Consider the following 20,044-nt stretch of genomic DNA (forward strand, 5'->3'; position numbering starts at 1 on the left):
TGGCATATGACCCAAGGGGCTGTCCCTGAGGAGCTTAGGAGCTTTCACCCTGGTCACTGCTGGAGCATCCAGTTATCTGGGACAGTTTTCACTGACATCCGACCCCCAGGGTCACTTCCCCATTCATTAACCTCCTGCCTCTAGGTCCAAACACAGACTCCTCCACTTGGCTTTGAAAACCCTGCCCAACCTGGTAGTGGCCACCTCTCTGACTTAGTCCACAGGCCTCTGTCTCCTGCACAGACTCTGCTCTCCAGCTGGTCTGACCTGCTCCCTACACCCCTCTACAGCTTCCACTTTGAGGGCCTTGGCTCAGCCCTGCTTCCCACCCACCCCACCCCCATGCCTTCTCACCTCAGCCAAGTAGCCAGATTTCACGGGCCACCTCTGACGGGACACCCATCTGGATCCTCCCCATTGCTAGCACCCTCTCCCAGAGTAGCTTTGCATATTTTTTGTATGTCATTTTCTATGTACAGATTCCCAATCCCATGCTCCCCTCTCCTGAGTGCGAGCTCCTCCAGGTCAGGAACCATTGCTCAGCTTTGCTTTTGTATCCCCAGTGTCTCAAAGAGTTCCTACACAGTCAGCATTCAGTAAATGCTTATGGAATGCAGGAATTGGAAAAGGGAGAGTTAGGGAATCATGAAACCTCAGAGCTGGAAGACACCTCAGAGGTCATCTTGAGCCACCCTGACCTGAACAAGAAGCCTCTGTCATTCACCCAACAAGGGGCCACTCAGACTTTGTCCTGAGACCTCCTAAGAGGGGGAAGGAACCCAGTCGTTCCAGAGATAGCCCATTCCATTTGATGACACTTCTGTCAGGAACTTTTTCTTCACACATGTAAATACACTACAAAAGAATACAGGATCAGTGACTGAGAAAGGTATAAACACATGCATTATGCAATCCAGTGGGAGAAAGTTCATGGGGGCTGAGGGGCATGAGGAATCAGAGGAGGCTTCCTGGAGGTGGTGGCATTTGATTTGGACTTTAATAAATGACTAAGAATTCAAGAAGTGAGGAGGGGTGAGAAGAGTAGGCCCTGAGAAAAATGTGAGCAAAGGGAAAACCATGGGAAAGTACAGAATATGTGCAAAGGGCAGGGGGCTAGAAAGGTGGTGCCAAACTGTGCCTGAGACTGAATCCTATTCTGAGTAGGTCAGTAGGGAGCCATGGAGGGGTTGAGAGCAGAGCTGCGCACTCAGACTTCAGCCTAAGGCTCAGGCTCCATTCAAAAGGTCACCACTCTGGTCACCATCTTCTCACTTATCCAACATGGTGGCAGACCTGTTACTCTGCTGTTTGTCATGGAGCACCAAGCCAAGTAACCAGTGAGAGGAAGGCCAGCTGCCCACTCCCCCATGGGAAAAATCAGAGCCTGCTTTTTACCTGATGGAAATGCAAAAGCTGCTTTCTGCCCAAGGTGTGGGTGGCAGTCAGTGTCTATGTGGAAGCATGAGGAGGGAGGGCAGGGGAAGGTAGAGATGCCTCGTGGTTTGGAGCCCCCTCATCCCTTTGTCTGAGCTCTGGGGAGTCTGCAGAACCCCAAGGGAGGGGGAGATGTCAGTATTCTCTCACACAGACAACCCTCAGCCAGGAATGAGGACCGTTGCTCAGCAGGCAGGCTGAGGACAGTTAGCTTCAGCTTAAAGCTGTGTTTTAAGACTTGCCCGCCTCTGTTGTTTTTCTCCTAAGACTCCTGGGGGCATCACCTGTTTCTGGCACCAACAAAATAAATGACTTTTCTGCTTGCTGCCTCCCCAACCACAATTCACTCTGAAGGCCCGGAGGCCCCAAATGTGGTTTATTGATACAAGAAACACTTGGTGAGGCTCCTATGTCTTATGATTTTTTAGGCTCATGAGACAGTAGACTGGAAAGGAGGCTCAGAGATCATCAGAGACACCAGACCCAGCCCAGTGTAGGCCGATGGCAGGGCATCGGGAGACGATCACAGACTTGTCAGGGGCCCCAGAGGCCACCGCATCCTCCCTCCAACATCCCTGTCAAGGCTGGAGGACCACCAGTAGCAGGGACTCCTCCGCCTCCCACAGCAGCCCCTCCCACTCGGGCAGGACGTCCTCCTCATGTCTGCCTCGTGGGTTACCTGCCCCACTGTAGGGCCTAGGCGACCAAGTCCAATCGGTCTTCCACATGACAGCCCTTCACCCAGTCATGGGGCTGGACACAGGCCTAGGCCTACCGCTTACCAGCCAAGTAAACAAACAGTCAGGCTCTCTGAACGCCAGTTGCCAATAACATTTACGTGCCACATTGTAGGAAGCTTATGAGGAAAGAACCTTTGAAAGTCAAGTCAACGAGCACTTATTAAGCACCTACTGTGTGCCAGGCACTGTGCTGAGCCCTGGGCTTATGCTTAGAAAGGCAATAGCCAGTCCCCGCCCTCAAAGAGCTCCCAGTCAAACCAGGGAGACGCCATGTGAACAGCTGTGGACAGCCATGCTGGCCACGGGGAAAACTGGAGGAACTCACCGAGGGAAGGCCCTGGCCGGAGCAAAGGGGCCTCCTTTGTCCAGTGCCAGTCCGCTGTCTGTGGGAAGCCTTTGCCAGGCTCCTTTAGTCTTCCTTGAGCCTTCCCTCTGAGCCTTCCCCCAGCTCTTCCTGGCTGGATCTGCTGTGCTCCTAGTTGTGTGTGTGTTCTCTCCCCCATTTGATTGGGAGCTCCTTGAGGGTAGGAACTGTCTTTTGCCTCTTTGTATCCCCAGCGCTTAGCACAATAGTAGGTGCTTCATAAAAGCCTGTTGACTGACTGACTGACTGACTGAATCTGGGGTGTGAGCTGCCACTATCATCTAAATGGCCCCCAGCCCCTGAGAGGAGGAAACCAAGCACCAGCTCCTGAGCCCCAGGCCAAGGATTGGGATCCTTCTCATGCCAGACCCAGGACTGCTCCCACCATGTCATGCACCCTACTAGGAGACAGGCCTCCCTTCCCCTCCTCAGATGCCAGCTCCAAAAAGCAGAATCCCAGGAACAGAGCCAGGATGGTAACCCAGTTCCTCTGACTCCAAATCCAATGCTGTCTACACTGCACTGTACTGTCCCCCAGGATTTAGAGACAATAGAGATCAGCGAGGCCAACCCTCTATTTTACAGATAATTGAGGTTCCAAAAGGTTAAGTGACTAGCCCAAGGTCGCACAGGTAGGTAATGGCAGTCAGGATTTGAACTCAAATCTTCTGACTCCAAAACCAGTGACAGCCCCCTCTATGATTTAGAACCCCTAAATGAAGCCTTAGGGATCATGAGGCACAGAACCCTGAAATGGATCGTGGCATCTAGAACCCTTCAACAAAGCCTCAGAGGGATCCCAACACAGGGAATCTAGAACCCTTCAGTGAAGCCTCAGAGGGATCCCAACACAGGGAATCTAGAACCCTTCAGTGAAGCCTCAGAGGGATCCCAACACAGGGAATCTAGAACCCTTCAGTGAAGCCTCAGAGGGATCCCAACACAGGGAATCTAGAACCCTTTAATGAAGCCTCAGAGGGATCCCAACGCAGGGAATCTAGAACCCTTTAATGAAGCCTCAGAGGGATCACAACACAGGGAATCTAGAACCCTTCAGTGAAGCCTCAGAGGGATCCCAACGCAGGGAATCTAGAACCCTTCAGTGAAGCCTCAGAGGGATCCCAACGCAGGGAATCTAGAACCCTTCAGTGAAGCCTCAGAGGGATCCCAACACAGGGAATCTAGAACCCTTCAGTGAAGCCTCAGAGGGATCCCAACACAGGGAATCTAGAACCCTTCAGTGAAGCCTCAGAGGGATCCCAACACAGGGAATCTAGAACCCTTTAATGAAGCCTCAGAGGGATCCCAACGCAGGGAATCTAGAACCCTTTAATGAAGCCTCAGAGGGATCACAACACAGGGAATCTAGAACCCTTCAGTGAAGCCTCAGAGGGATCCCAACGCAGGGAATCTAGAACCCTTCAGTGAAGCCTCAGAGGGATCCCAACGCAGGGAATCTAGAACCCTTCAGTGAAGCCTCAGAGGGATCCCAACACAGGGAATCTAGAACCCTTCAGTGAAGCCTCAGAGGGATCCCAACACAGGGAATCTAGAACCCTTCAGTGAAGCCTCACAAATCCAATGGTCCAGTTTTAGACTTTGTGCAGCTCTTAATTAACTTCACCCGCATAGCAGGGTGCCCTAATATCCATGATGGGAGTCAGGGCTTCATAAGAAAAAAAGAAGCTCTGCTCTTCTCTCCCTAGCATTTTGTTGGAAGGAATAGCTGCTATCATGTGTACATTTTTGTCTAAATAAATAACCAGGGAAGAATCGTGCAGTGAGCAATGTGTTGTCTATAACCCAGTTGGGTTTTTTCCTTTCCATTTTTGTTTTATTGCTGCATCTATCACATTGAAGATAGCTGTGATGTAGAAAGGAAAGGAATCAATCCGAAGGCCTGGGCTTGTGGCTCACTCCGATTTCTTGGCTGTGAGAGTTTCTGTGGCTGTCCTTGTTCAGTGTCAGCCATGACACTGCCATCACTTAGTGGCAAAATTGTTCCATCCATCCTCACTCCGTCACTTGAGCCCCCACTCTCTTCAGGCGATCTGCGAAGCCTGACAAGAGAGGCAAAGGTCCCCAGTGTAGGGAGACGAACAAGAGAAAACGAGGATGTTGGCATGTTTTATGTGTCTGACTTTTGGAACAATAATTTTTCTTAAGGGGAAGTTTGATTCTTTTACTTGACTAAGGAGAAAATAGTGCTTTTTGAACAAATGATAGGCTGATTGTTTTCCTTTGAATATTTTCCAGTTTACCAATGTCCTTCCTAAAACGCCTCCCCCAGACCTGAGCATTCCAGGTGTCATCTGACCAGAACAGAGGACTATGGGAATATCACGTCCTTATTCCTGGACATTCTCCCTCTCCTAAATTAGCCTAAGATTATATTGGCTTTCTTGGCTGCCTCATAAATATAAACAACACTGTCTGCTGACTCAAGTTGAGCCTTCAGGTCTTTTTTTTTTTTTTCAAACAACTAACTGTGCCTCCCCCATCTGGTACTTGTGAGGTTGATTTTTCTAAATCCGAATATAAGACTTTGTGTATTCTTATTGATTTTCATCTGATCAGATTCAGCCCAATATTCTAGCCTGCTGAGATCTCTGGAGCTCCTAACTCTGTCATCTAGCAGGTTAGCTATCCCTCCTAGTTTTGTGTCATCTGAAAATGTGATGAGAAAACCATCTTTGCCTTTATCTAAGTCACTGCACACAAATATTTAACAGCCAGAGCCAAATGTGTATCCCTGTGGCACTCAAGAGAGATCTCCTAAATTGGCTTAAAACCATTTGAGATGACTCCTTGACATCTGGTCATTCAGCTAATCCCAGATCCCCCTGACTAATCTTTCCTAGCCTGCATTTCTCTGTCTTGTGTACAGGAATAAGAAGAGAGACTTTGTCAAATGCTTCTCTCAGATCTGGGTGAACCACTGCCTCTCCAGTACCCCCTCATCTACCAGCTGAATAGCCCTGTCCAGAAGGAAGCGAGGTGACTTTGAGGTGACCTCTTGTTCATGTTCTCTCTGCCTCTTTTTCTCCGTAATAATGCAGTCTAGAATTTTTCCAGGAATCAGACTCACTGGGTGGCAGATTTTGCTCATGTTCCTTTCCCAATAATTGAGACATGGGCCTTTCTCAAGCCCACTCTCCGCAGTCTTTCAGAGGTCACACAGAGAGGTTCATCAGTCTCTCCTACCAGCTCTCTCAGGACTCTGGCGTGTGGGTCCCTTGGTCCTGTCATTGAGGATACCTGGAGGGGAAACAAGCATTTATGATGTACCTACTGTGCGCCAGGGCTAGGCACTTTACAAATATTCTCCTATTTGATCATCACAAGATCCCCTTAACTGAGGCAAACAGAGGTTAAGTGACTTGCCACAGCTAGGAAGTATCTGATGCCAGATTTGAACTCAGGGCCCGTGCTCTGTATCCACTGTACCACTTATTATTACTCTTAGTACTTTCCTATTTATTTTGGCTTTCAACTTCATATTAGCCTTTTTTGTTCTTTCCTTTCCAGTCCAAAGACCATTCTCTTTGGCAAAGAAAAACAATTGAATACTACTTTTTGCTCTGTATCGTTCACTGTCCCATCCCTGTCCCCAAAATGTGAGTTTGTGCCTTCTTTAATAGTATTTCCCACAATGCGGCTTTTTTTTAAACCTTCCCTTTTTTGTTCTTGTAAAGAATCTTTGACAAGCCTCAACCCGTTCTGAGCTTGGGTACTCTAATACGATTCCCAGAAGACTGGGCTGCCCTTCTGACTTCATGCACCATGACCCACTCTTGCATCCATCCTCTGTACAAGTCTGTTTAAAATCTAAGTTTGCTCATGAGTTCCCTGTATGACCTCATTTGTCTTTTTGGACACAGCCCCCCTTTTCTCCCTCATACCTGTTTCTCTTTGTGTCTTCACAGTTTCACTCTTGAGAGCTTCTCATCCTTCCTGGGCTAATTTTCCCTTTAGAATTTTAAGCCATGGGGTCCTCCTACCTGTATTTTCTCCCTTGGAAGTCTGTTCTGTCATGTAGCATGCTTGCCTGGCCATGCCTGGGTTTGCTCTCATTCTCTACCACAAATTCTAAAATGGAGTCATCACCTGCCCCAAAGTTCCCATCATGTGTGTTTTAGTGACCAGGATACAACTTCCCCTCTTCCCTTTCTTCACCTTTTAAAGGATGAAATTGTTCACCTAGGCCAGGGGTGGGGAAACTACGGCCTTGAGGCCGCACATCATCTCGGAGGACAGAGATTGAAGTTTGGATTCAGTCAAAGGGCCACCCTTGAGGACCTAAAAGGCCACATGTGGCCTCCAGACCTGCAGGTTCCCCACCCCTGATCCTAGGCAAAGAAAATAGTCACTACTCTGCTTGTGATAGAGAGAACTCTCCAGTTGATATATATGTAATTGAAATTGGCAATCACTACTGTCTCATGCCTCCATTTCGCACTTGTGATCATTTTCCTAAAGTTGTCTTATCCATTTTTTCCTTATGTCCTGGAGGTCCATAGTACACTCTGTTGACAATCCCTAGTCTGTTTCTGCCTCCATTGTCACCCAGTTGCCCATTACCATGATTCCTTCTTATTTTCTAGATTTCCTCACCTGAGTTTATTTTCTTAATATGAAATTCTACCAACCCTTCAGTGGCTTTGAGATCTCACTGAGGCAGACGCTTTGTCCAATAGGGTAGATTACAATTGCTCCATAGCTTCATGGCTGCTCATGTGGACTACATGTTTGATTCATTGAAAAATTGGGCTGTTTATTGCATGATTTGCAATGAGATATATGGTGCTAAAAATATGGGGTTTTGTTGAAGCAAATGAATTAGTAAAAGGAAAGAAAGAAGGGAGGGAGGAAGGAAGGGAGGGAGGGAGGGAGGAAAAAAAGCAAAGAAGAGAGGAGAGCCGAGAACTGGGTTCTGAATTGCAGTCCAGCTGAGTCTTCTCCTTCTCGGTTCTGGGCCTGGTTCCCCCTCCATCTGCACAGGTCTGAGATGCTTACATTGATGGATCAGGTCAATGTGGCAGAGTCTGGACCGTAATCATTCTTTATCACTTGGTATTGTGTGGATTTTTAGGCCAAACTCTCTTAGGGGGCCTTGGAGTGTTAGCAAAATGTGGTAATACTCATTGCAAAGGCTTTTTTAATTTGTTCAATTAATCAGTGAGCATTTGTTAAACCTCTAGTTTGTGCCATGCGCTGGGGACACAAAGCCAAAACTTCAATCATTCCTGCTCTCAAGGGGCTTACAAGGGTTCTAAGCGAGCAAGAAGCTGGGACTCTTCTACATAAAGGAATACAAGGTGATTTCAGGGAAGGGATGTGGCTCTAGTGAAGGGGAAGGGAAGGTAGACACACATCAAAATGTCCTAGTCCTTTGGGTCATCACTGCTCTTCTCATCTTGAAGATGACAAAAATAAATGACCAAAGAGTGATCATAAGCCATGTTTCAGTTTTACAGAAAGAGATTCAGGGAAATGAAGTGGTTATCAGACAAGTATGGTCCACGTAACCCTAACTCAAGTCATTACATTTAGCAAATTCTTCTAATTTATAGAAGAGATCATAAATAATAATGTAATGAATTGCTGATTTTTAAGGGTGCAGTTTAATTTCCTGCTAATAATATACCATCCCTGTAATCTAGAAAATATGGGAGTTGACAAAAACTGTCAAGAAATTGTCAGGGGGGCAGAGCCAAGATGGCAGAGTAAAAGCAGTGACCTGCTTGAGCTCTGCCCCAAACCCATCCAAATACCTGTAAAAAAAAAAATGGCTCTAAACAAATTCTAGAGCAGCAGAACTCACAAAAAGACAGAGTGAAAAAATTTCTAGCCCAAGAAAACCTGGAAGGTTGTTTGGAAAGGTCTGTTGCTCCAGGCTGGGAGAGGAACACAGTTCAGTGTGGACCACACAGGCAAAGACCAGGCCTCAGTCTACCTGGAGCAGTCCTCAGGGGATTGAATCAAGGGGAGCTGTGGCAATTTCCAGGCTTCTCAACCCACCAAAGACAACTTAGAAGGTCAGTAGGAAAGGACTGCACAGAGAGAGAGAGAGAGAGAGAGAGAGAGAGAGAGAGAGAGAGAGAGAGAGAGGAGCGTGGTCCAGCCCCAGGGCAGTGGCTGCTTTGAGAGCTCCCAACTCATAGACAGAGGGGGGATCTAGCGGCCAATCAGAAGGGAATTGCAGGGATCTCTTTGCTGGCACTGAGTCAGGATTCTCTTGCTTTGCCCATGCTTGGATCTGGGTCGCATTTCTGGGTGGTGGTCCTGGGGTGAGGAGGAGCGCTGGTGGGTGGAGCTTGTGGTGGCCGTGGAGAAGGAATTCTTCTCTCAGTTCCAAGACTGAAAAGAGTGCTTGTGGTCACTCACAGACCAGAGCACAGGTCAGGAAAGGAGTAAACAACTTGCCCTTGATTGTACCACCTTGGAAGAACTGCAATTTTACAGGTCCCTAGAAGTATCTCTGGAAACAGCTGCACAAAACCCCTGAAGCTTGGGACAGTACATTCTCCACACTCCACACTCCACACTTAACTAAGAGTTTAAAACTCAAGTAATTGGCTGGGGAAAATGAGCAAATAGTGCAAAAAAAGTCAGGCCATAGAATCTTTCTTTGGTGACGAAGAAGATCAAAACACACAGCCAGAAGAAGACAACAAAGTCAAAGCTCCTACATCCAAAGCCTCCAAGAAAAGTATGAATTGGTCCCAGGCTATGGAATAGCTCAGAAAGGATTTTGAGAAGCAAGTAAGAGAGGTAGAGGAAGAGAAATGAGAGTAATGCAAGAAAATCATGAAAAATAAGTCAACAGCTTGCTAAAGGAGACCCAAAAAAATACTGAAGAAAATAACACCTTAAAAAATAGACTAACCCAAATGGCAAAAGAGCCAATGAGGAGAAGAATGCCTTAAAAAGCAGAATTGGCCAAATTGAAAAGGAAGTCCAAAAGCTCACTGAAGAAAATACTTCCTTAAAAATTAGAATGGAAGAAATGGAAGCTAATGACTTTATGAGAAATCAAGAAATTGTAAAACAAAACCAAAAGAATGAAAAATAGAAAACAATGTAAAATATCTCATTGGAAATAGATCCAGGAGAGATAATTTAAAAATCATTGAACTACCTGAAAGCCATGATCAAAAAAAGAGCCTAGACATCATCTTTCAAGAAATTATCATGGAAAACTGCCTTGATATTTTAGAACCAGAGGGCAAAATAGAAATGGAAAGAATAGACCAATCACCTCCTGAAAGAGATCCCCAAAGGAAAACTCCTAGGAATATTATAGCCAAATTCCAGGGTTCCCAGGTCAAGGAGAAAATATTGTAAGCAGCCAGAAAGAAATAATTCAAGTATTATGGAAACACAATCAAGATAATACAAGATTTTGCTGCTTCTACATTAAGGGACCAGAGGGCTTACAATATAATATTCTGGAGGTTAAAGGAGATAGGATTACAGCCAAGAATCGCCTCCCCAGCAAAACTGAGTATAATCCTTCAGGAGGAAAAATGGAAATTCAGTGAAATAAAGGACTTTCAAGCATTCTTGATGAAAAGACCAGAGCTGAATAGAAAAGTTGACCGTCAGATACAAGACTCAAGAGAAGCATGAAAAGGTAAACAGGAAATAGAAATCATAAGAGACTTATTAAAATTGGAATGTTTATATTCCTACATAGAAAGATGATATTTGTAACTCATGAAACCTTTGTCAGTATTAGGGTAGTTGGAGGGAAAAAATATATGTGTATATATATATATATATATATATATATATAGATAGATAGATAGATAGATAGATAGATAGATAGATAGATAGATAGATAGATAGATAGAGGGCACAGGGTGAGTTGAAGATGAAGGGGTGATATCTAAAAAATAAAATTAAAAGGTGAGAGGATTATACTGGGAGGAGAAAGGGAGAGGTAGAATGGGGTAAATTATCTCACATAAACCAGACAAGAAAAAGCTTTTAGAGTGGAGGAGAAGTCGGGGAAGGTGAGAGGGAATGAGTGAATCTTATTCTCATTGGGTTTGGCTTAAGGAGGGAATAACATAGACACTCAATTGGGTATGGAAATCTCTCTTACCCTACAGAAAAATAGGAGGGAAGGGGCTAAGAGGGGAAGGGATGATGAAAGGGAGAGCAGATTGGGGGAGGGGGTAATCAGAAGCAAACACTTCTGAGGAGAGTCAGGGTCGAAAGAGAAAATAGAATAAATGGGGGGCAGGATAGGATGAAGGGAAATATACTTAGTTTTTCACAACATTACTACTATGGAAGTGTTTTGCATGCCTACACATGTATAACCCATATCAAGTTGCTTGCCTTCTCAATGAGGGTGATTGGGGAGAGAGTAAGGGAGAGAATCTGGAACCCAAAGTTTTAAAAAACAAATGTTAAAAATTGTTTTTACATGTAACTGGGAAATAAGATGTACAAGCAATGGGGTATAGAAATCTATCCTGCCATACAGGAAAATAGAAGGGGGAGGGAATAAGAGAAGAGGGGGAGTGATAGAAGGGAGGGCAGATTAAGGTAAAGGGTAATCAGAATGCACACCACCTTGGGAGGGGGAGGGGAGAGATGGGGAGAAAATTTGGAACTCAAAATCTTGTGGAAGTGAATGTTGAAAACTAAAAATAAATAAATTAAGAAAATAAGTAAAAAAAGAAATTGTCAGAAAATACAGTTGGCCAAATTTCGATCATTCATTAAGTGAAAATTGATCAGGTTCTGTTCTAGGAGCTCAGTAAGATACAAAGTTTTGAGAAGTTACATTCCTTGCCATCATGGAGCTTTCAATTTAATAGGGAGAGAAGATAGAAAGCCAGCTATCTATAATATTATATGGTAAGTGCATGGGGGGCAGGTGGGAGGTGTGTAGAAAACACCAAAGGACTATGATCAGCGTGGTATAAGAAAAGATCTTCTAACTGTCGGAGCTCTCCACAGGTGGTAGTGGGCTCCCCCTCACTGGTGGTCTTCAAGCAAATGCAGAATGGTAATCCCAGTGAGGCGGGGGTGGGGTGGGGGGTTGTTCAGGTATGGGTTGAACTAGATGGATGACTTCTAATATAAATTTATTTATTTTTAGTTTTCAACATTCACTCCCACAAGTTTTTGAATTCCAAATTTTCACCCCATTTCCCCCCTCCCCCCAACCCAAGAGGGCATGCATTCTGAATATCCCTTCCCCTAGTCTGTCCTCTCTTCTATCTCTCTCCCCTTCTCTTATGCCCTTCCCCTTCTATTTTCCTATAGGGCAGGATAGACTTCTGTACTCCATTTCCTGTATTTCTTATTTCCCAGTAGCATGTGAAAACATTTTTTTTAAAATATGTAAACTTTAGGTTTCAAATTTTCTCTCTTCCTTCCTTCCCACCCACCCTCATTGAAAAGGCAAGCAACTCAATATAGGTTATACATGTGTAGTTGTGCAAAACACTTCCATAGTAGACATGTTGTGAAAAACTAACTCTATTTCCCTTAATCCTATCCTGCCCTCCCATTTATTCTATTCTTTCTTTTGACCCTGTCCCTCCTCAGAAGTATTTACTTCTGATTACCCCCTTTCCCAATCTGCCCTCCTCTCTATCATCCCCCTGCTCTCTTGTCCCCTTCTCCCCCTATTTTCCTGTAGGGTAAGACAGATTTCCATACCCAATTGAATGTGTATGTTATTCTCTCCTTAAGCCAAATCCTATGAGAATAAGATTCCCTCATTCCCTCTCACCTTCCCCTGTTTCCCCTCCACTGTAAGAGACTTTTCTTTTCTGTTTTTTTTTTTGGTGAGATAATTTACCCCATTCTACCTCTCCCTTTCTTCTCTGAGTATAATCCTCTCTCATCCCTTAATTTTATTCTCCAGATATAACCCCTTAATCTTCAACTCACCCTTTGCCCTCTGTCTGTCTATCTACATATACATACATGCATATGATTTTTTCCATCCCACTACCCTAATACTGACAAAGGTCTCATGAGTTATAGATATCATCTTTCCATGCAGAAATGTAAACAGTTCATAGATGGATGACTTCTAAAGTCCCTTCCAGCTCAAGATTCTATGGGATGAGGAGGTTCTTCAAGAAAAGAGGGTATAGCGTTTGAATTGAACCAAGGTGAAATCAAGAGGCAGAGAGAGAGGCGAGCTGTCCAGCGGGGCTGCAGGAGAGCCTCCATGATTTGAGAACTCGGACCCTGCTTTAAATTAAAAGCACATCCCTAAGCTTTCTTTTCGTACTGTGCTATCCAATAGCCAACAACATTTGGCGTGCATATGCCCAGTGCTCTTAGGACTGGGGTCTCGATTCTGCTGGCCTGCTGTAAGGGAGCCGTGTCCTGGACAAGAAGATCTACCAATATGGGAATAGGTGACCATGCCCCATTCACACAGGGCCTGGAGCTTGGCCCTCTGTGGAAGATTTTGGAGACCCTTCATCCTGCAGACCCTTCACATGGGAAGCTCAACTGGACGTGGCCTAACTCTCCTTCCTAAAGGCCTTTTGTGGTGGAGCTTTGTACTTGACATAATCATCGAATTCTATTTTTTATGGTGGTTTATTGTTTTGATTTTTCAAGTACCAAATCTCTTTTATTAACCTGTCCTTCCCACCCCCTACCCATTAAGCCCATTTTTTTAGACCTGAAAAACAAATCCCTCCACATATATCTGCATGATCCAGCAAAGCAAATTCTCTCACATTAGCCGTGCCTAGAGCCATGTGCTGTCTGAGGCATCTAAATTCATCCTCTCTGTGACAGGAGGTGACTGGTGTTTCATCTCCATTCTTGTGGCCTCCTGATTTATCGTTGTATTGACCAGAGTGCCAGGGTCTGTCTGAGCTGTTTTTCTCTATAGTGTTGCTGCGTTGCATAAATCACTCTCACTTTGTTCTGCATCAGTTCAGCATGGTCTTCCCAGTTTCCTCGGAAATTGTCCATTTTATCATTTCTTAAGGCACAATCATATTCCATTCTACTGTGTACTTCGTCGGTCTGGCCATTCTCCAATGGGACGCTCCCTTAGTTTCCACCTGTTGGCCACCACAAGAGTTGCTCTTGTCCAGATGAGTCTTTTCCTTCTTTCTTTGATTCCCCCGGAGGGTCATCTTATAAATTCAAATCAGATCTGTTCTTTATATATCTTGGAAATGAGCCCTTTGTCAGGGAGACCTTTTGCAAAGATTTTTTCCTCAGTCACTCGTTTCTCTTCTGGCACCCTGATGGCAGAATGTGGGACAGCAGCCGCTGCCAACAGTGAGGGAGGCCACAGAGAAACACAAGAACTCAAGCCCAGCAGGTCAGAGGTCATTTGGGTGTCAGGGACGGGGTGTTGGACCTGGGTACAGGTCCCACCTCTGACACTAGTTGTGTGACCAAGGTCAAGTCGCTGAAATCTGAGCCTCGTTTTCTTTGGCGTAAGATGGGGGTGATGCTATCCGTAGCTCTTTCCTCATGGGGTTGTTACAGAGTCAAATGTAATGATGGAAGGAGAGTACCTTGCGAACTTTAAAAGCTAATATAAGGCAGCATCGCTCTCTAAGTCCCTGTGACTTCCAGGGCATCCCTGTTTTCCGTACTTTATAGTCCCACTCCGAGACATCGTCCTCATCAAAATGTTCCCTGCCATGTCTGCTGTGGTGCTTGGAGGCTTCTGAAGGCCTTGTGAAGTAGGTCATCAGACTCGTTTGCATTCTGTCCAGTAGCCACTGTTTGAGAAGTCATGGAACCAGATCATAAATTTTAGAAAGATTCCCATCGAAGCTAGCTGGGATAAAAGTGTAGACCCTTAAGAAGGCTGACCTGGACCACGCACTTGTTCCTGTGGGGTGCACCTTCCCTGAGTCGATGAGTGATGCACTGCTGCTCTAGGAGATGCTTGGGTTAAAACAACAGAGCTGAGGGTCCTCTGAGGTTGTATGGGCAGGAACGATGCGGCCAGGGGTGGGGGGGGGGGCAGAGGCACTGCTGTCCGCCACCTCTGTCAGACTTCTCTGTGCGTGGAGCAGTGTGGTCAGCTTTACACACCACATTTTAGGAAGGATGTTACCAGGAGGAGTTAGCCTGGCTGGGAAGGACAGAGTCGAAACCAGACCCAGTGAGGAGCAGTAAGGAAAGCGGGACCTGGGTGCCAGCCCTCCCCTGTGTCCCTCCTGGCATCTGGCTTGGCTTCCCCCAATGCCTGGCATGCTCCTGCTCCCCATCTCGGCCTCCTGGCTTCCCTTCAGGTTCTAGCTAAAGTGCCACCATCTTTGGGAGCCTTTCCCATGGCCCTCCAGGCTGGGCCTTCCCTCTGCTGACTGTTCCCATTTGTCCTGTTTCTGTATTATGTGGTATATAGTTGTCTGCATTTCCTCTCCCTGTTGGACTGGGAGCTCCTCGAGGGCAGGGACTGTTTTTTGCCCTCCTTTGTATCCCCAGCACTTAGCAGAGTGCCTGGCATACAGCAGGTGCTTAGTGAATGCTCGGTGAACCCTAAGTCCTCTCTTTAAGCACTTGAAAGCGTGTCCTTCGGAAGAGAAACTCATTCGACTTCCTCTGCTTAGTCTCAGAGGGCAAAGCCAGGGGCCAGTGAGAGGAAGTCACAGGGAGGAGGCAGGTTTGGGCCTGATCGAGTGAGAGTGAGTCGCCACCCTCAGCTGTCCAGTAATGGACTGGGATGTCCTGGGAGAGGAAGAGCGCTCCTGTGCCTCACAGCACCCCTGAGCTCAGAGATGGGCACGGTTAATCTCTGCCAACTTATCACTTCATTTTACTCCTCTGCTTCAAGGTTCTGGCATTCCACTGATGTGGGCATGCCCTCCATTGTATCTGATTGCAGCCCCTCACTTACTGCCTGATCTTCCAACCATCAAGCCATCAACAAAGATTTATTGAGCACCTACTGTGTGCTGGGCCTGTGCAAGGTGCTGGGGAGACAAAGAAAGGCCAAAACAAGCCCCGCACTCAGAGGGCCTCCTGTTGAGCAGGGTTGATGTGGCCTTAATTTTCACCCCCTCCAGCCAGCCAGGTGCAGAAGCTCTGCATGCTTACTTAGCTCAGCAGCCAGTCAGGGAACACACAGTCAGTCACTGGGGCCTCCCAAGAAGCCTTTCTCCCTTGGCAGGACCTCCCAGAGCCTGGCTCTGCTGGCAGAACTATGGAGACCCCAGGGTAACCTCCCTCCATGGTGGCATTTAGCACAGAGGCGGAAAATAAATTTGCTAAAGAGAATATCCTGAATGTCTTTAACTCTGTAGTGACTCTAGTACGAATGTACAAATTCAAGCATGGAAATTTTTAAAATATTCATTATATACATAATGATTATACAGTTAGCTGAGATGAAAGTGCACGACCGCCCAAATGCAGGATTTCCTTTGCTATCCTAACACACATACGCACACCTAGTGAGTGTACTTTTAACTCAACTATAAATTAGAATCAATCGAGACCTTCTCTCTTAATTGATAAGAAACAACTTTAGATGGCAGGCAGAAAAGTCATCACATGCTTCAATTCATTTCTTCTTTGTGAGGAACCACCCCCACCACTACCCCACTACTGGAGGTGTTGACTGAAGGGCCTCAGGCCTTATCTGGAGAGTCCCAGTGACCCCCGAGGCCAAGAATAGCGTGTTTGGTGCACACCGGTGGGGCGCGGGCTGCCCTTTTACAGCGTGTTTGTGTGCAATGAGTCACTCCCTCCCTCTGCAAAGCCCAAAGCTCAACCAGCCCGGGGAGGGCTTTGGAGGGAGGACGGGACCTGCTTGTGATGAGTAGCTGGTGAGGAGGGGCCGCGTTCTAACAGCAACAACAGTGATTCCCAGCAGTTGTTTGGGAAGATACTGAGTGCGAAAGAAAACGCTCCTTGTTTCAGTTCATCTCTTCAATTGCTCCTAATATCGGCCCCTGCTCCAGAGCCTGGCTAGCCTGCCGTTACACAGGTTAACACACAGCACCACAGATATACAAGGAATAACCGTTAACATCACCCTCCTGCCCCCATGAGGCAGCAAGGCCCATAAGGGCCAAGACCATGTCCTAGCTTCTGTTTTCTCTAAACTCTAGCATCATGCCTCATGCATAGTAGCCCCTAAATGGTGAGTGAATGAATGAATCTAAGCATTTTTTTGTCTTACCTACTCTGTGTAAGGCACTGTGCAAAAGGCTAAGGACGCAAAGAAAAGACAAAAACATTCCCTTCCCTTAAGAAGCTTATACTCTACTGGGGGAAGGAGGGAGGGAGGGAGGGAGGGAGGAAGGAAGGAAGGAAGGAAGGAAGGAAGGAAGGAAGGAAGGAAGGAAGGAAGGAAGGAAGGAAGGAAGGAAGGGAGGGAGGGAGGGAGGGAGGGAGGAGGGAGGGAAGGAAGGAAGGAAGGAAGGAAGGAAGGAAGGAAGGAAGGAAGGAAGGAAGGAAGGAAGGAAGGAAGGAAGGAAGGAAGGAAGGAAGGAAGGATGCAGAATACTGTTTTGTAGCCAGTGTTGAATAAATATTTGTCAAAGTTTAGATACTTGAATTGAGATATTTGTACCATTGCAGGTAAAGATGAAAATGTGTTTGCAGCATGCAGAATTTCTGAAGTTATGTAATGAATCATATCATCCAGTACAGGTGTAATTGTTTTGAAAAATCACCTGGATGGGTTCTCATGGCTGTGTCCAAACTAATAGCGATTTGAGGAATTCCCTTTCCTGTTAGAAGAAAGGCTGAAACATGTTGAGAGTGAGCCATCTAATGGCAGCTCACAATTCTTTCATTCTTAATAATAAAAACCAGAGAAGTCAAACTGGCCTGGCCGGCATAGCTATCGGAAGAAGCTTTTCAAAAACTACATTTTGCCTACATAAAGACCCACACTATACTGGGTGTGGCCACGCCCTGTCTATGAGCTGACAGCACTCTGCTGGGTCTGACATGGGCTCTGCCCTGAGGCAGCCGCTGCCACCACCGCTGCTGCTGCTGCTGCTGCTGCTGCTGCTGCTATCGCTGCTATCCCAGCCCTTCCCCAGCTGCCCGGTGTGATGGCCAGGGAGAGGTACCTTCAGTAGCCCGAATGACCCTTCTCCCTCTCCATAGTATACTTTTAAACAGTCTCTCACTGTTGCTACAAAGTGCATCAGAAAAAGGCTTCTGAAAACTCCCCATCCTCCGATCCCCCTCTCAAGCCAATAGCCTTCTAACAGCTTGGAAATTTAAATGGAGTGCTGGGGGAAAGTGCACAGTTTGACTCAACAAATCGTTGCTTCGAAGCCAAGGAGATGGGAAATTCACAAAGCAGACTGAGGTAACTGCATCATAGCCAACCTTGAACATGGCAGGGTTCACTGTATAAGTCTGGCTAACAGCCAGCCAGCAGCCACCTGGGGAGCCAACATGCTTCCTTTTCCGTGGCATTTCAAGAGCCAGGCTGGTGCCAGACTCAGACAGATGACAGGGCCAGAAGAACATCCCTGTGACCCCCAGGCCATGCGCTTACCATCAACAGTTCTGAAAACAATCTGAAATACTTTTGCTTGAAATTGAACCTCTAGGTTGCCATTTTGACTGACCTCTCTTCTTTCTTCCTCTTCTCTTCCATCTCTTTCTCTTCTCTCCTCCCTTCCTTCTCTTTCTTTCTCTCTGTCAGCACCACCAAGGGAGATGTATTTTGCTACTACGGAAACCGAGGTGAGCAAGAGCCTATCATATTAACACCGGGTGAGTTATCGTCATAAAATGAATGTTACGAATATTGTGCTTCATTTCACACCCATTTTATTAATGGATGACTTTTCAGTAGCCTGGTAGAGAAAAAGCATTTGACTTCCTATTTCATTCTTGTCTTCTCTTGTCATTGTAATCTCTTTTTAGCAATGATAATAGCTCTTGTTTACATTGTACAAAGTGTCTTCCTAAAACTAGTCCTGTGACTCCAGCAGCCAAGTATTGTTGTCCCTGTTTTACAGAAGAGAAATCTGAGGCTTGTTGGGGCGAAGTGGCCTGCCCAGGGCCACAGCCCCTAAGTGCCAGGGCTGGGATGTCAACGGGGGTCTCCCGACCGTAGGCCTGGCTCTCGTTCTGCCATGCACGGCCCCTCAGTCAGTTTCCCTAGATGCGGCCTCCTCACTAATGGTCTCCAGCAAACTTTACTGTTTCTGCCTGTTTTTATTTTGGAACATACAGGTATTCCTTTTCCAGCTGATTACTCAGTCCTTCAGGATTGACTGGTTGATGGACCTTTTTAAAGATATTGTCAAAGAGGTAAAAATGTGATTGGAAAAGCAGTGGGTGAGTCACCTGGTGAGAGCTAGGGATGATCAGTGGAGAGCCCGCGTGCCTGTTGGCACCCGTACCCTGAAGGCCCACCATGCTTTGGGCAGACCCCCTGTGCTGAACTTGGGGTAGGGCCCAGACAAAGCTGCACCGGATGGACACGTCTGAATGACCTACGTCCTGAAGCAAGGGCCACATTGATGAGATGGCAGAGCTTCAGGAGTCCTGAGTGCTGTCCTCTCCATTAGATGGCCTGAGCTCTTCTGCCTCTCCTCCTAGAGTCAATTTTCCCTCCCACTGATCATTTTTAAGTCTTTTCTGGGCACTCCAAGGAATGCTTGCTCCTTTAGAGCCTCCCAAGACTCACCCTAGAGGCCTGTCCCTCTCCTGCTGCCGTGAGGGGCGTAGCTTCCCACAGTGCACTGGTGAGAATCCCTCCATGCTCTGCCCTCGTCAGACTTCTCCTGGGGCACTCTGTGTGCAGGTCTGGGCAACACAGTTTCTCGGCCTTGATGAGCCACAGGGTATCCCGTGGAGGATCTGGGCCCGTGTAGCCTAGAGAGGAGAAGGTGTGGGGGGACTCCATCCATCACTGTCTCCAGCAGATGACACTCTTATCACTCAGGAAAAAAAGGTTCTTCTTGCTCTGGTTGGCCCTTGAGCCCAGAACCAACAGGGGCGGGTTTAGGCTTGAAGTCAGGGGAAACGGTAGCAATGTTGGTGTTTTCATGGAAGGTTCTTTTCAAGTATGGGCTGGACTAGATCCTGAGGGCCCCTCTAGTTCCAGAAGTCTGTGCTTCTGCAGTTCCACTACATCCTTTGTGGGGTGTGTGATTTAAATTTTTTAAATTTAATTTAGCAGTTATTTTTTATTGTCCAGTCATTCAGTTGTGCCCAATTCTTCATGATCCCATGGACCAGGTCATGCCAGGCCCTTCTGTCCTCCACTATCTCCCAAAGTCTGTCCAAGTTCATGGTCATTGCTTCCATGACACTCTCTGTCCATCTCAACCTGGGCCATCTCTTTCTCCTTTTGCTCTTAATCTTTCCCAACACAAATTTACCAGCCAAAATAAAATTTAACCATTGAAATAAAGATGTTCCAGCCTGGCCCTGAAAGGATTAACTCTCAGCCTTCTATAACTTACTCCTGTAAATCATCCCCCAAGTCCAAAGTTGGACTCTAGTTGGGGTTACTTTGACACAAGCCAAACAAAAGTTAAGGTTTCCTGCACCCTCTGAGGAG

The 20,044-nt window shown here is 46.5% G+C and overlaps 1 protein-coding gene across 3 annotated transcripts in view; it reads left to right on the forward strand.

Annotated features, from left to right (window-relative positions):
* Positions 1 to 20,044, forward strand: part of TANGO2 (transport and golgi organization 2 homolog) — a 178,149-nt gene that overhangs the window by 136,818 nt on the left and 21,287 nt on the right. For 2 of the 3 annotated variants that reach the window (XM_020996343.2, XM_020996346.2), the window contains one exon: positions 18,173 to 18,243. In XM_020996343.2, the coding sequence (XP_020852002.1) occupies positions 18,173 to 18,243 (71 nt within the window). The remainder of the gene's footprint in view (positions 1 to 18,172; positions 18,244 to 20,044) is intronic. The other variant, XM_020996344.2, reaches the window with a different exon arrangement.

The sequence above is a fragment of the Phascolarctos cinereus genome, unplaced genomic scaffold (genome assembly GCF_003287225.1).
Source record: "Phascolarctos cinereus isolate Bilbo 61053 unplaced genomic scaffold, phaCin_HiC Scaffold_4;HRSCAF=312, whole genome shotgun sequence".
Lineage (NCBI taxonomy): Eukaryota > Metazoa > Chordata > Mammalia > Diprotodontia > Phascolarctidae > Phascolarctos > Phascolarctos cinereus.